The sequence below is a fragment of the Staurois parvus genome, unplaced genomic scaffold, assembly GCF_062004578.1.
Source record: "Staurois parvus isolate SC_StPar_1 unplaced genomic scaffold, SC_StPar_1.0 ptg000750l, whole genome shotgun sequence".
NCBI classification, from domain to species: Eukaryota; Metazoa; Chordata; class Amphibia; order Anura; family Ranidae; genus Staurois; species Staurois parvus.
Window position 1 is genome coordinate 2,515,853 of NW_028318546.1, and position 16,138 is coordinate 2,531,990.

The 16,138-nt window shown below is 40.6% G+C and overlaps 1 protein-coding gene across 1 annotated transcript in view; it reads right to left on the reverse strand.

The window, feature by feature from the left end:
- Positions 1 to 14,475, reverse strand: part of LOC149445024 (IgGFc-binding protein-like) — a 175,704-nt gene extending 161,229 nt beyond the window's left edge. The window contains exons 1-5 of the mRNA XM_089654314.1: positions 13,298 to 14,475; positions 11,195 to 11,451; positions 10,828 to 10,912; positions 10,227 to 10,268; positions 8,087 to 8,152 (exon numbers count right to left, since the gene is read on the reverse strand). Of these exons, the coding sequence (XP_089510440.1) occupies positions 8,087 to 8,152; positions 10,227 to 10,268; positions 10,828 to 10,912; positions 11,195 to 11,451; positions 13,298 to 13,370 (523 nt within the window). The 5' untranslated portion in view covers positions 13,371 to 14,475. The remainder of the gene's footprint in view (positions 1 to 8,086; positions 8,153 to 10,226; positions 10,269 to 10,827; positions 10,913 to 11,194; positions 11,452 to 13,297) is intronic.
- Between the last annotated feature and the right edge of the window lie 1,663 nt (positions 14,476 to 16,138).

The following is a 16,138-nucleotide window of genomic DNA, read 5'->3' on the forward strand; positions in this document are numbered from 1 at the left end:
TGGTGGCTGTCGATCACAGTTGGTGCTGCAGTTTGCCGATTGTGCAAAATAAACTGACTTTCTGCTTCACAACCACTATTGTACGTTCAAAGAGTTAAATCCATTTACACGTCGACTGGCGGTAATATTTTTTGGGTGATTAGTGCATTCCAGTGACCTAAACGTACAGTTTCCAGCCAACGGCAAGCTGCAATTGACCGATTGTGTACAATAAACTGACTTTCTGCTTCACAACCACTATTGTACGTTCAAAGAGTTAAATCCATATACACGCCGGGTGGCGGTAATATTTTTTGGGTGATTAGTGCATTCCAGTGACATAAACGTACAGTTTACAGCCAACGGCAAGCTGCAATTGACCGATTGTGCTAAATAAACTGACTTTCTGCTTCACAACCACTATTGTACGTTCAAAGAGTTAAATCCGGTTTTATTTTTGGGGTGCTTATTGAATTAAAGAGTATGTCAGACAACACGCAGAGGAGTGGCAGAGGAGGCAATGTTTCAGGAGCGAGCAGACGTGGCAGCAGAGGAAGGGGTCGAGGCAGCACTAGTCGCAGCCAGAGGCCAGTGCTCCCGGTGTCATCCAGCGGTCGTGTCTCCACCGACAACCCTGCCGTCATCGATTGATTGACTCGGTCGTCTTCCTCTTCCCAGGTCACCTCTGACACCTACAGCCAACGGTCGGTGGGTACGTCAGACACAACCGTTAGCCACTCTGCCATTGGACTCTTGATAGTTGTCTCCCCACACTGCTGCTGGGGGGACTTTTTAACATAGGCCTCTGTATGGCCTTCAATTTAAGCTGCTTACGCTTCACCACTCTGCCATGGGCCCCTGTACCGCCTCCTCTTGCTGCTGCCAGGTCCAGAGTGTGTCATGGGTCCCTGTACGGCCTCCCATTGCTGCTGACTTCATCGCTAGACTCTGCCATGTGCCACTTTCAGGTCTCCTTACACTGTTGGTGGGTTCCATTTTGTGATAGGGTGCTGTATGGCCTTCCATTGCTGCTGCCTCCACCGCCACCCTGCGCCATGTGCCTCTGTTGTCTGCTCACGCTGCAGTGTTATGCGCATTAAGCCAGACACCAAAGGGCAGCACAGACCTGTTATTACTCGCTCAAGCATGGCTGAACAAAACCAGTCTCTACCACAAATTGGACCCAGACCTGCCCAGGGTCTCGTAAGTAGATTGCACGGAGGAGTAGAGTTCGTTATTGGAATTAACTGTGAGGGACTTTTAAACCTAGGCCTGTGTATGGCCTTCAATTGAAGCTGCTTCTGCTCCGCCACTCTGCCATTGGACTCTTGATAGTCGTCTCCCCACGCTGCTGCTGGGGGGACTTTTTAACATAGGCCTCTGTATGGCCTTCAATTTTAGCTGCTTACGCTCTGCCACTCTGCCATGGGCCCCTGTACCGCCTCCTCATGCTGCTGCCAGGCCCGTAATCTGCCATGGGCCCCCGTACCAACTCCTCATGCTGCTGCCAGGCCCGTAATCTGTCATGGGCCCCTGTACCGCCTCCTCATGCTGCTGCCAGGTCCAGAGTGTGTCATGGGTCCCTGTACGGCCTCCCATTGCTGCTGTCTCCATCGCCACACTCTGCCATGTGCCACTTTCAGGTCTCCTCACACTGCTGGTGGGTTCCATTTTGTCATAGGGTGCTGTATGGCCTCCCACTGCTGCTGCCTCCACCGCCACACTGTGGCTCCACACTCTGGTTTTGGCCCCGTGACTGCCCAAATGAGTGAAGTGTGCGGTGATTCTAAGATCGACGGCACTCATCTGCATGTCATACTGACTGACAGTATTATTTCTCTTCCCCAGGAGACTCCAAGGGCATTTAAATTAAAGGTACAGTGTTCTGCACTAATATAAAGACTCTCTGAAGCCTAGAAACACCCTTTTTATAACTTAAATTCGCAGCGAATATATTCGGCTCGAAGCGAATTTATTCGGCGAATTCGGCGAATCAGCCGAACCGAATTTTTGAATAATTCGCTCATCTCTAGTGTTGATTTACTAAGGGCACATGCATACTGGACATTTTTACCACTGCTCCTAAGGGTTGCTGATGTTTTTTTTTCCTGCCTCTAAACTCCCCTACATGTTAGCCTATGAGGGAGATTTACTAAAACTGGAGAGTGCAAAATCTGGTGCAGATTTGCATAGAAACCATGCAGCTTCCAGGTTTTATTGTCAAAACTTAATTGAACAAGCAGAAGATAGAAGCCGATTGACTACCATACCCAACCCACCCATATTCTGAGTGCTCTAGTTTTAGTAAAATTCCACCTATGTGTCCATGAACACAAACTTTTGGAGGTGTTTATTGGAAAGAGGAAAAAATCCACTACCAGTCAGATTTGTCAACTGCCAGTAAATTTATGGACAGTTTGAAAAATCTGTAAATTTTACAACTGTCTGTAAATATCAGAGGCTGATATGTTATGCCGTGTTGATTTTTGTGTAAACCAATGAAATTATTTGTTATGGGTATTGTCAGTGTTTCCATATCCAAAAAAATTCTATAAAAATTTCTATGTTTTGCCAGTAAAAAATGCTGCGGGAGGTTGGGAACACTGCTGTCAAGGCATCCAGGAACAGCAGAATTTTGGAAGAAAAAATTCTGGATGTGCGTAAACGTGTCTAAATGCATTTAAACGCGTCTTCATGCTAGGAGCGTTTAGTACTTGAGCTTTAATTTATTTCAATGGCCAGAATAAATGATTTATTCTGGCCAGTCAAATGAATTAATGCACAAATACTTGACGTGGGTAAATGCTGCTAAACGCATTATACACTGTTGTGGGCCTTTTGAAATTATGTCTCAAAAACATGATTTTATCAAGACGTAACCCTATATGACAGCAACTCAGCATTGCCGGATGTAAGGGGTTAACTTGTCTTGGTTGAAAAGTCGAAGGACCATCCAGCTAAAGAAATGAAGTGAGTTCTTTTACAAGACAAAAGACTGTTTGGACTGTCAACAAATACTATTTGTATATTGGGGTCGGGAAGAATGCATATACAAAAGTAAACAGACAGCCAGATGAGACATTAGACTTTCAAATACTGGGTTATCACATCTAACTAATAGACAATGATGAGACAGGAAATTCACTGGTCAAAAGTTTACTCAAAATCCTGTGGAGTGTAATGAACTAACAGACCTGTCAAACTATCACAATATGCTATTGTCCACCAAGGTTGAAAGTATTAATGGTTGTTTACTATGACTCCAATACAAGAGCCAGGCAAACAGAGAGTTTTTCCCTACCCATAGAAAATGTTGGTTCTAAAACAAAAAGGTTAAATTCAGGACATAAGGCTAAGAATTGAATATATCCATCCACAGAGGTATACCAAAAACATATTATAAATGAGATGTTATAAAGAATAGGTTTCACACACCACCAAATATTCAGCAATGGGAATTATATATCACTAACTTGAGTATTGAGATGATGAAAAGTAAGATATATTGTAAGTTAGCCTCAGTTGTATGTCTTATCAGGAAACAGACAAGATGGTATTTCAGGAAGGAATAACTGAATATACACATATATTCCATGGTCCCTATTTAGAATATTATAGGTATGATCACTTATACAGTCATGGCCGAAATTGTTGGCACCCTTGATATTTTTCCTGAAAATCAAGTATTTCACACAAAAAAGGTATTGCATTAACACATGTTTTGCTATACACATGTTTATTCCCTTTGTATGTATTGGAACAAATATAAAACAGAGGCAGAAAAGCAAATATGACATAATGTCACACAAAACCCCAAAAATGGGCTGGACAAAAGTATTGGCACCCTTAACTTAATATTTGGTTGCACACCCTTTGGAAAACATAACTGAAATCAGTCGCTTCCTATAACCATCAATAAGCTTCTGACACCTCTCACCCGGAATTTTGGACCACTCTTCCTTTGCAAACAGCTCCAGGTCTCTCTTATTGGAAGGACACCTTTTCCCAACAGCAATTTTAAGATCTCTCCACAGGTGTTCAATGGGATTTAGATCTGGGCTCATTGCTGGCCACTTCAGAACTCTCCAGCGCTTCTTTGCCATCCATTTCTGAGTGCTTTTTGACGTATGTTTGGGGTCATTGTCCTGCTGGAAGACCCAGGATCTTGGACGCAAACCCAGCTTTCTGACACTGGGCCCTACAGTGCGACCCAAAATCCTTTGGTAATCCTCAGATTTCATGATGCCTTGCACACAGTCAAGGCACCCAGTGCCAGAGGCAGCAAAACAACCCCAAAACATCATTGAACCTCCACCATATTTTACCGTAGGTACTGTGTTTTGTTCTTTGTAGGCCTCATTCCGTTTTCGGTAAACAGTAGAATGATGTGCTTTACCGAAAAGCTCTATCTTGGTCTCATCTGTCCACAAGACGTTTTCCCAGAAGGCTTTTGGCTTACTCAAGTACATTTTGGCAAACTGTAGTCTTGCTTTTTTATGTCTCTGTGTCAGCAGTGGGGTCCTCCTGGGTCTCCTGCCATAGCGTTTCATTTCATTTAAATGTCGACGGATAGTTCGCGCTGACACTGATGCTCCCTGAGCCTGCAGGACAGCTTGAATGTCTTTGGAACATGTTTGGGGCTGCTTATCCACCATCCGGACTATTCTGCGTTGCAATCTTTCATCAATTTTCCTCATCCGTCCACGACCAGGGAGATTAGCTACAGTGCCATGGGTTGCAAACTTCTTGATAATGTTGCGCACTGTGGACAAAGGCAAATCTAGTTCTCTGGAGATGGACTTGTAACCTTGAGATTGTTGATATTTTGCCACAATTTTGGTTCTCAGGTCCTCAGACAGTTCTCGTCTCCTCTTTCTGTTGTCCATGCTTAGTGTGGCACAGACAGACACACAATGCAAAGGTTAAGTGAACGTCTCTCCTTTTTATCTGCTTTCAGGTGTGATTTCTATATTGCCCACACCTGTTACTTGCCCCAGGTGAGTTTACAGGAGCATCACATGCTTGTAACATTCTTATTTATCCGCAGTTGTGAAAGGGTGCCAATACTTTTGTCCAGCCCATTTTTGGAGGTTTGTGTGACATTATGTCGAATTTGCTTTCTTTCCTCCCTTTTTTTGTTTTGTCCCAATACACACAAAGGGAATAAACATGTGTATAGCAAAACATGTGTTAATGCAATACGTTTCGTGAGAAATACATGATTTCCTGGAGAAATATCAAGGGTGCCAACAATTTCGGCCATGACTGTATATCTGGAAAAAGACGTATATTTAATCCCTGAAATTACCTTAAATTCCACCCGAGGTATGAGTCATCACAAATACTCAAATTGTTCTAGGGTACAAGACCGCCATCTGGCGGATAGGTGAGAAATAGCTTATGTACATACATTTCTCAACTAGCCAATCAAGAAGCCTGGTGGGAGGGTATCTTAGAACAATGGGTTAGTTGGTATAAAAGCCCATGCACCTTTAGAAAAAAAAAACTCATCAAAAGAAAAAAAAACCTGACTGAAGAAAGACCTCATCGGAAGAAAATCGGAAGACATATGAAGAGACCTCTCTATAACCCCTCTTCCATCCTTTCAAACTTCCAAAACTTTACTAAATTGCTAAACCTCTGTACTCCTAACTTCCTACAGTCTCCCATACTAAATATCTATCACTTGCCCTGTGATATCATTCTAAAGGCGTTCCATTGCCAGCTGATCCACGGGAGAGTTTCATAGTCTGAATTCCGGGTGTGGTGAGATTGTTAATTTAATTTTGCATTGCCTATTTTCTCTGTTGTGTAGAGTCATAGAATTACCTTAGTGTATCACAACTATATTGGGTAGTTACATATATGTAGAGAGATCCTGTTTTACTGTTAAAATTGTTTGGTGTCATATTATAAATTTTTCATATTTCATAATTTATTACATATTAATAATTAGAGTATATTTTATCAGAGAATATCTTCTTTCAATCCTATGGCCACGGTTTGTGAAAATATAACCTTTGAGATACTCGAAATTATTAGTTATTAATAAATTTAATTAATAATCAGTATCATCTAGAAATTGTTATATTGATTTAATTATTCAGAAATATTATTATTGTGTATTACATTGGTAGAGTATATCTTTGAACGTGTGTATCAATATTCATTTATCACCAGTCTTTTGCGTTTTGTGTTAATATATATATAATTTTTGTACATAAATAAATTTTTATATTTATCTATTATAAGGCAAATTTTGTGTGTATGGTACGAAATCATACTGGCTAAAAGAATTCAATGTATAATAATAAGTGGTGATCAAATTATCAAGGTGTCCAAATTATTGGTTTACTAAATATTTGCCGTATTTTAACGGCTGGAGGCACTGTAATATTTCATCTAAGGGAAAGGGACACGCCCTTTATAAGTAGAATATATCCTTACATAAACCACCACAACACTTTTACAAGCGCCAGGCTTTTTTGGCCAAAATGCTGCTGCCAGGTGGAGGCCTCTAGGAGAAGGTTACTTCTCTAGATTAATGGTTAAAGACATATGATTGATCTGCATATACTAGAACTTTCATTTTAAAATGTACTGATTACAAGGTTAAGGTAACTGAAATATTGAAATATTATTAGCTAGCAGTGAATGAATGTAAAAAAAAGCCCTCACTGTAACTGCAGACACTGTAGAGTATGCCTCTTCAGATTTACAGTAAGAGCCAATGGCTTTATGAAGATAAAAGTAAAAGTCCTCCTGCGCTATTATGCGTATCGAGCTACTAAGCAGCTAGCACTAAAATGCCACAACCTCGGCACCAGTAAGGGATACAATATAATATGAGCGTAGTGCAGCGCTATAAAATATGTGAATAAAGTGAAACAATTTATGTGAAAAACATACATATAGCACATCATAAACCACCAGAATAAAACCATACACTCACATGTAGCTAACTCCTTGTGAAAAAGATCCTCAACTGACGGATCAATAAGTGCAATACAGTGTGTGTATCCCTTGCCGGGAGTAAACTCATGCAACTTGGTGGATTATAACAGGACAAAATATGCGGAAACAACATGGGCAGCCTGGCAGTAAATAAATGTCCATAAAGATGGGAAAAAACACTCTTCATGCAGGTGTAAGAGAATTCGTGCCAATCCTCAGTGCCCGGGTTGCCCCCTCACCTTCCTGCCCAGGCCCCTCAGGACCAATGAGCCTAATAAGCAACACAGTATTCCTCCAGGCCGGTAAAGGATCTCCTCAGCAGTGGTGGTGGGACTCCCTCCTCCTCTAATGGGTAGGCATCCAGTGATAGGTAGTATTGCTGAATAGGTGGTACTCCATACACGTCCCCAGTAAGGCAAAAGATAACTAATATAGTGTAAACCTGTTTATTTCGATATACAATGTAAAACTAATCTTACTCACATAACAGCAGATGTATGTCAGCGTTCACACTACACTATGGGTGTACTGCATGTGTGGGTATTGTAATTCGGTGCACCAAGATGGCGCTCGCGCCGGATCTGACGTCACTGCGTTCACCACTCAGGCCCCTCTTACTGGCGTATCTACGCGTTACGTCACGGTGAACATGTGACTTCCTCAGGATATCCCCACACATGCAGTACACCCATAGTGCTAGGAGCATTTAGTACTTGAGCTTTAATTTATTTCAATGGCCAGAATAAATTATTTATTTTGGCCAATGTAATGAATTAATGCACAAATACTTGACGTGGGTAAATGCTGCCAAACTCATTACAGACTTTTACAAGCGCCAGGCTTTTTTGGCCAAAATGCTGCTGCCAGGTGGAGTCCTCTAGGAGAAGGTTACTTCTCTAGATTAATAATAAGACATATGATCTGCATATACTAGAACTTTCATTTTAAAATGAACTGATTACAAGGTTATGTGAATAAATGTAAAAAAAGCCCTCCCTGTAACTGCAAACACTGTGGAGTATGCCTCTTCAGATTTGCAGTAAGAGTCAATGACTTTATGAAGATAAAGCCTTTGGAGAACATACTATAAAACATAACAGATTGTAAAGCACACTTTGTATGTTATAAAATGACCTGCAGTGAATTAGCGTACCTGGTGGTGTTGAGCCTGGAGTAACAGGTCTTGTGGTAGTTGTCGTAGAAGTAGTTGAGGATATTTCTACAAGAGGAGAAGGGAAAATGTAAAGCTAAAGCCATTGTAAAATGAACTACAACTGCACTGTTGCTCACTTAAATGTATTAGAAAAATACCTGTACTACTCTGGTCTTATTACAAGACCATTGCCGAAAAAATAGAAATGTACATTCAATTGACAACTCCAAGGACCTAATTTTCTTCTTTAGAGATCTCTAAATTAAAGTAGAACTTTATGCAACACTTTTTTTTCATTTTGGGTGGAGCAAGGGAGGGTAATAACCCCTGTCAGTATTTTTTCTTCATCTGTGCCCTATTGCTGAGATTTTCCTGTCACACAGCCAAACAGGAAGTGAGAGGAAACCCTTGCAAATTAAGCGAATTCCTTGGGGACCTCCAGGTCACCAGAACTAGTGTCCCCAATTGGAAGATTTCCCCCCTAGCACTTTTCTGGGGACAAGCCAAGATTTGAGATTTTCTTTTACTTTCATTTTCAACGATAATGGTAAACAAGACAAATAGAGAGGGTGACTAAACCCACAACAGTAAAATCAGACTGTATATACAGTAAAGCATGCTTGTCCTACTCACTATGGAACCTAAGGGGTTAATCCTCCACACTGCGGAAAAGAGTTGCTTGATCCTGTCCTCTTTGATCCCCCCTTCTTCCAGTGTCCCCAGTCCATCTGCTGATAGTACAGAGCTCTTGGGGTCACTCTGTACATGCTCAGTTTAGTGTGTATAGCTAGAGCTTTTTTTTTTTTTTAATTTGGGAGGGTGCATGTGATCAGCACAGGGCCAATCGCACTGTCCAGACAGAGGGTCAGGGGTTATGCAGCCTCCTAGGACAGTCAGAGCAGAATGATTACTCCTCCTACAAGATTTAACCAGTGCTCAACTGGACATTGATAGAAGGCACAAGACTGCTATATACTGCTAATGAGAAAATATATTTAGCAGTTTATATTTACTAAAATAATTGCACTTCTATGTTGTGTACTGTGGGAGACCAGATATAGTGAATGCAGGGTCAGGGGTTTAGTAACACTTTAAGGGGACACAGACAGCAATAAAAACTTACAAGCATTGTATTCCCTCTTCTCTCGATCCAAAACTAAAAAAAAACTTTTGCTTTAAGTTATACTTTAAAGAGATATTGGCTATACAATATCCCACCTTCTACATTAGCATCTACCTGTTATTATTTTAATGGTTGCTGCCATAGACATTAACATACAGGTTATCCTAAAAGGCTGGTCACTACAGGGAAAAAAATAGCACATACAGGTAGTTAACAGACTTTTGACCTGCTATTGTAATTTTAATATTAATTTTTTGTTTGAGATAGAATAGGAACACTATGTCCTGCTGCTGTAGGTTATTTTTTCCAACAAAACTATACCTAAAATAGTAAGGCAGGCCATAGATTATACAATTTTCTTTCATTTCACCACAGGTGGAAGGAAAGAGAATTGCCTCCTGCGAAGCTATTGTGTTCTGATGGTGGGGAGCCTTCCTGGCCAAAGAACACAATGCTATAGCCACCGGAAGCGATTGCATGGAAATAATCCAAAGGGCTGGTTGTACTGAAGTCGACCCTGCTGAGGCAGTCGAGATTTGATCCATCTATGGCTGACTTAAGTTGAATACTTGTACTGTGCAGGTCAGTTATAAGGAGACAATGGTGTTGTTTTACAAAAGGCAAGAAGACTATTTACTTTGCAAGGAAATTTTCATTTTGCAAAGGAATAATCCTTTAGCTTAGTGAAAGCAGTGAAAAATCACTTTGCAAATTACTGTATACCCAATTGCTTGCCTGCAAAATTGAAAAAAAAACTGTTCTTTTGCTTGCACATGACTGGATGATGAAAGTCAGCAAAGCTTTACCTCATTCACTAAGTGCAAATTCCATTGCAAGGTGAACAGCCTAACAAGTAGAGAGTGACTTGTGGATGTCTGATTCTCTACAGTAGAGTGAGGCACTAAAGCACAACTTTCCTAAAAAAAATGTTTTTTACATTATAAAAAACTGCTTATACTAGTCAATTTTCTTTTTATTATTTTAGAGTAATTATAAGTGTGGTAGATGTTTTCATACTGGTCATGGTGGTGGTTGTTGTTGTCGTCATCGGTGTGGATACTGATAAAAGAAAAAGAATATACATTTAATTCAGATTACCATTTAAAGCTGAGTTCCAGCTGAAAAAAAAGTCAGCAGCTACAAAAACTGTAGCTGCAGACTGTTAAAATACAGCCACTTACCTTTCCTTTGGTTCAGTGGTGTCCCACCACCGCAGGTTTCACCGGCCATCTTCTCTCGCTGGCGCATCTTTAGTGTGGGCACCCGGCTGTGACAGCTTGCGGCTTCACAGCCAGGTGCTCACTGTGCATGCGTGAGAAGTGCTGCGCTTTGTAAATGGCCCCGTAGTCTTGTGGGACCTGTCATGTGTCCCAGAGGACTACGGGGAGGGAGGGGGAAGGACAACTTCCACTTCCGATCACCTGGGCGATCGCAGCGGAAGTGGGAGCCGGTACCTGTCAAATTTGGGTACCCACTCCCCCCCCCCTCTCCCCAAAGCCAATCCTTAATTGGGAATGGAGGACAAAGCATGAAAGCGGAACTTCCTTTTTTTGGGTGGAGCTTCGTTTTAAATCATCTTGCACCACATATCAACTATTACCACAAAACCTTTTCTTACCTTTACAATATCCTGGCACAAGAGAGATATCATCTACTGCAACATCACTACGATAGTCTTCACCTCTGACACCTTCTATAAAAATCTGTGAACAAATGAAATGATTGCTAGTGGTGTCACTGCAAAACTGAATTCGTCCAGCTTTCCTACTAAACAGCCTACAGAGCAGCCTAGGAACCTAAAAAATGGAAATGCTGGGGCTTCCAGGATGCTCAGTAAGAAGCTGAACAGACAACTGGAGGAACTTGCTATGACATTACAGTTGAGCTCAACCTTCGGCTGAATTTTTTAGGGAGTTTTTATGCCTTAATGTTGGTATGTAAGAAAATCACAATTACACACACACTTATCAGCACAATGTAAATACCTGGATAATGTTACTGTCAGGCAGGAAAATCTCTTCCAAATTCCACACGTCCCCATGATTTCCTTCTTGATTGGAAGCATAGATCAAACCATCTTGTGTAAGTAGTGCCACCTTCAAACCCATATATTGTGCCACCCCGTACATGTGATACCAGAAACGTAAGCAGTGAGGTCCAGCAAAACAATTGGCAGGACTCTCTAGTCTTGCAAAATCTCCTTCTTTTGAATATCGTCCATCAATATAGAGGTAATGCCCACCTAAATATACATAGAAAAAAATGCATGTAAAGAATATAAGGTAATCTAACACTGGGAAGACATTGTATATTGTTAGTTGAAAAGTTGTTAATTGCCTACAAAGTAGAGTCTCCACATTTTCTTAGTACAGACTTTTAAAAAAAAAACCCACTGAAATCTATTTTTCCATTGAGGATGACTAGGTATAGCCTGATGATTCCTGTATATACAGTACCTTAGCAATCTAATATAACACCTTGGGAGCCTGAAATCCTATGGTGGTCTTATAGTGAAATTTCAACTCTATCCTGCGGGGCCAGTGACCAACACACCTCCTCTTGCTTCCTGCGCCCTTCTAATTGCTGTTGGTCAATCACTAAGAATAATGGACTTATTGGCCAATGAGGAACTTTTGAGGTGGTATAACATTAGGCAACCCTAAAAACTGCAGGAATAAATAAACATATGGTGCCACACATATAGTTAGGTCAAAAAATGCATGCGTCCCTTGAAGTGGACATAAACTGGCAGGTGTATTTTGTATATGGACTCTTCCTCCAAAGAAAACCGATCCCTTTAATCTTCCCTCTTCCACTCAGCATACTGTACATGTCAGAAACAATGGATAATACAATAGTGCTTTATCCTTTAAAACAGACCACTTTATTAAAAACATAAAAGTGGTCCTGAAGGCTCCTGAGATATGTGATATGGATGTCTTCAGCTGAGGCCTCATACAACACTGGACGGCAGTCACCAATTTTATGTTTTTAATAAAGTGGTGTGTTTTAAAGGATAAAGCACTATTGTATTTGTACTATGTTTTTCTGACATGCTGAGTGGAGGAGGAAAGATTACAGGGATCGGTTTTCTTTGGAGGAAGAGTCCATATACAAGATATTCCTGCCAGTTTATGTCTACTTCAAGGGACGCATGCGTTTTTTGACCTAACTATATGTGTGGTCAAAAACTCCAGGTGAGGGCACATCTGGTGTTTGTGTTGGAGGATTAAGTTGTATGAAGATATGGAGTTATGAAGTTTGTTGAAATTGAAGAAATCACAATATCAAGAGACTTTGCAATCATAAATGTTCACTCTTTGTAATATAATTTTGTTTGCATTCACATATGCTTTAAGTACTATTTAAAGGAAGCGCGGCACCATATGTTTATCAATCATGCACATGTTATGAGTATGTGTAGGTGTGAGTTGCTTTTTATATTGTAGTTATTGATTTGGTATTTAAGGGAGTAGATTTGTAGTATTTGACACTGCACGTGAGAATCTGTCGATTATATTTGTGCCCTAAAAACTGCAGGGATTTCTAAGAATATTTTAAGCTCCCAGGGTGTAGAACAATACTTTTAAAGATATGTGCTACTTGCCTTTATTGATCTAGCCATTTTAGCTTTCAGAATTACCTTGTGTACTTTGCTCTATCCTTTAACCAAGATGTCTAAGTTAAGATAAGTTTTTGTTAAAAATACTCTATGCCACCAATTTGTGATCACGCAAGTCTGGCTGAGCCAGGTGAGAGCCACAACCCATTAAACCAACCTGGTCATAAATATTATTATTATTACATGTAAGGCACATATTAATAAAAAATGTATGTTAGCTAAGATACGCTTATTTTAAAAGCCACCAAACTATGAACACATGCCTGGCTGACCTAGGTCAGATCTTAGTAATTTTAATTTGCTCCTTCATAAATATTCATAATTCATTTAGTGGTTTTACAAATATTTTTGCAGCTAGTTAATATCTCTAGCGACATTCATCATAAGTAAGCAGGGTATATAACTATGATATAATACTTATTAAGCAATAATTATAAATTAGTGTAATCTCTGCAGAGCCATTTACCTCCTGTTGTATGGTCATAAGAGGGCCCAGTAAATCCAGATGGCGTTGATCCTGTCCATTGGGTCCAGTCCATGCGATCAGACACAGATTGCTTCCAGTTACATATATCCACATCAAAAGAACAATCAAAGCAACAATTTTCTGCAACAGGTACAACCACATAAAAGTGTGTTTACATTTGTGAAAGTTTTTTAAGAATCATAGACAACTCATGAACAAGTGCTATTGCGTGGTCCATGTGTTTGAGTGGTCATTGGTTTTAAGAATGAAGAGTTACCTATATCCAGTAATGCAGTGTTTCTCAACTCCAGTCCTCATAGACCCCCAACAGGTCATGTTTTCAGGATTTCCATTATTTTGCACAGGTGATTTGATCAGTTTCACTGCCTTAGTAATTACCACAGCTGTTTCATCTGAGGGAAATCCTCAAAACATGACCTGTTGGGGGTGCATGAGGACTGGAGTTGAGAAACACTGCAGTAATGGAATGAGAATGGTATTTGGAGTATCAGTCTGCCTTGCAATGAGCATAAAAATATCTTTGTGGTCAAAATGTGTTATCATATTGACATGGATTCTCTGGGCATTGATGTGCTTTTAAATAGATCAATAATTTTTGTGTATTACATTATGGTTGTGATAATCACAATGTGCTCCAGCTCGCAAAAGTTTTCAGCATGAACATACCCAATATTGGACTTGAGATTGTTAGTAAGACCTTCCCAGTATCATATGGCAGTGTGCCATATAAACTCATTATCTAATCATTACATGAATCCATCAGAGCAAAGCTTTCTGAAACATCCATCAAATATACAGTACATAGTTCTTTTTATGCCACTTTTAGAATCTGTCACTCTGGCTGCAATATGCAAACTGAGTGATCAAGACCAACTCTAAGTTGGTGCACAAAAAAGATACCAGTTCTCAGACTAGGACCTTTTGTGCTGGGAAGCTATCAAGAACAGGCCCAGACTGGCCATAGGACAGGCGACACATAGAGGATTTTTAGGGCATTTCTGGATTCCTCTGTGTGCTGCTCAGCCGCTTCTCCTATCCATCTCCTGCATGCGGTCGGTTCCTGAATGCTCCCCCGCAGATGACCCCCCCCCCCCTCATCTCCTCCAGTGCTGCGGGGGATCTGTCAGCATATTCCGTGCCCAGTGCTCGCAGTGTGCCTCCCCCCACACACACAGACAAGAGAGGAGAGAGAAAGCTGCCCCTCCTCCTCCTGCCCTCTCCTCCTGTGCCTGCCCCGCCCACACTTCCCGCTAGCCTTGTGTCTTCTCTCCCCCTTCTCTCTTTCTATCTCTGTCTCCTGTTTCCTTCTTTTCTTTCTCTTTCTTTCTCTCTCTCCCCCGTTTCTCTCATTTTTTTCTTTCTCTGTCTTTCTTTCTTTTTTATACATCTCTCTCTCTCTCTCTTTCTCAATATCTCTGTCTCCTGTTTCTTTCCTTTCTTTATTTCTCACTTTCTCTTTCTTTCTATCTCCCTATCTGTCTCCTGTTTCTCTCCTTTCTTTCTCTCTCCTTCTTTCTTTATTTTTCTCTTTCTATCTCTCTCCCTCTCCCTCCCTCCTGTTTTCTCCTTTCTTTATTTCTCACTTTCTCTCTTTCTTTTTATATTTCTTTCTCTCTCCCTCTCTGTCTCCTGTTTCTCTCCTTTATTTTTCTCTTTCTTTCTCTCTTTCTTTTCTTTTTCTCGCTCTTTCTCGCTCTCTCTTTCTTTTCTTTTTCTCGCTCTTTCTCGCTCTCTCTTTCTTTTCTTTTTCTCTTTCTTTCTCGCTCTCTCTTTCTTTTCTTTTTCTCTTTCTTTCTCGCTCTTTCTTTCTCTCTTTCTTTTCTTTTTCTCTTTCTTTCTTTCTTTCTTTCTCTCTCCTGTTTCCCTCATTCTTTATCTCCTTCCTTTCTTTTTTTCCCTCCTTCCTTTTCCCTCTTTTCTTTCTTTCTCTCCTTCCTTTCTTCCTTCCTTCTCTTCTACAAAAAAATAAAAAAAATATATAAAATAAATTATTCAATAAAAATAAAAACCTACAGACACTAGTGGTGGAACTACCAGAGTCACAAAAGTCACTCTTGCAACCGGGCCCTGGTGTTCCGTCACCAGGCTCCGAGGAAAGGGTCCCCGGGCTTTTGGCTGCTCAGTCCAAAATGCCTGGGCCTATTTTTTGTCCTACTCCAGGCCTGATCAAGAATATGGTAGCTTCCCACGCAGGGATCCCTGTTCAGCTATCAGTCGGGAGATTCCTTGGGTGAGAGCTGAAAACATCATGAGTGCTGGTAACATCATTATCCAAATATGTAAATGGCCAATTTGTTTACTTTCATTATTGATCATGGAAAATTCCAGAAAATGCAGGATAGAGTGTCTGTGGTATGGACACTTCAGCCACAGCGCCACCCCCCTGCATGCCATCACTATTTATTAATACCTTTAACTGTGTAGACACACAGTGGTGCTCAGTTTCATGGACTGGACCTGCCGGCTTTAAAAGTACTTCAAAATGACTCAAGAACACAGCAGATTGCTTTTTACGTTATGCAATACGTCTTTATATTTATGTGTATGTATATACAGTCAGCTCCATAAATATTGGGACATTGACACAATTCTAAAATTTTTGGCTCTATATACCAGCACAATGGATTTGAAATGAAACTAACAAGATGTGCTTTAACTGCAGACTGTGAGCTTTAATTTGAGGGTATTTACATCCAAATCAGGTGAACGGTGTAGGAATTACAACAGTTTGCATATGTGCCTCCCACTTGTTAAGGGACCAAACGTAATGGGACAGAATAATAATCATAAATCAAACTTTCACTTTTTAATACTTGGTTG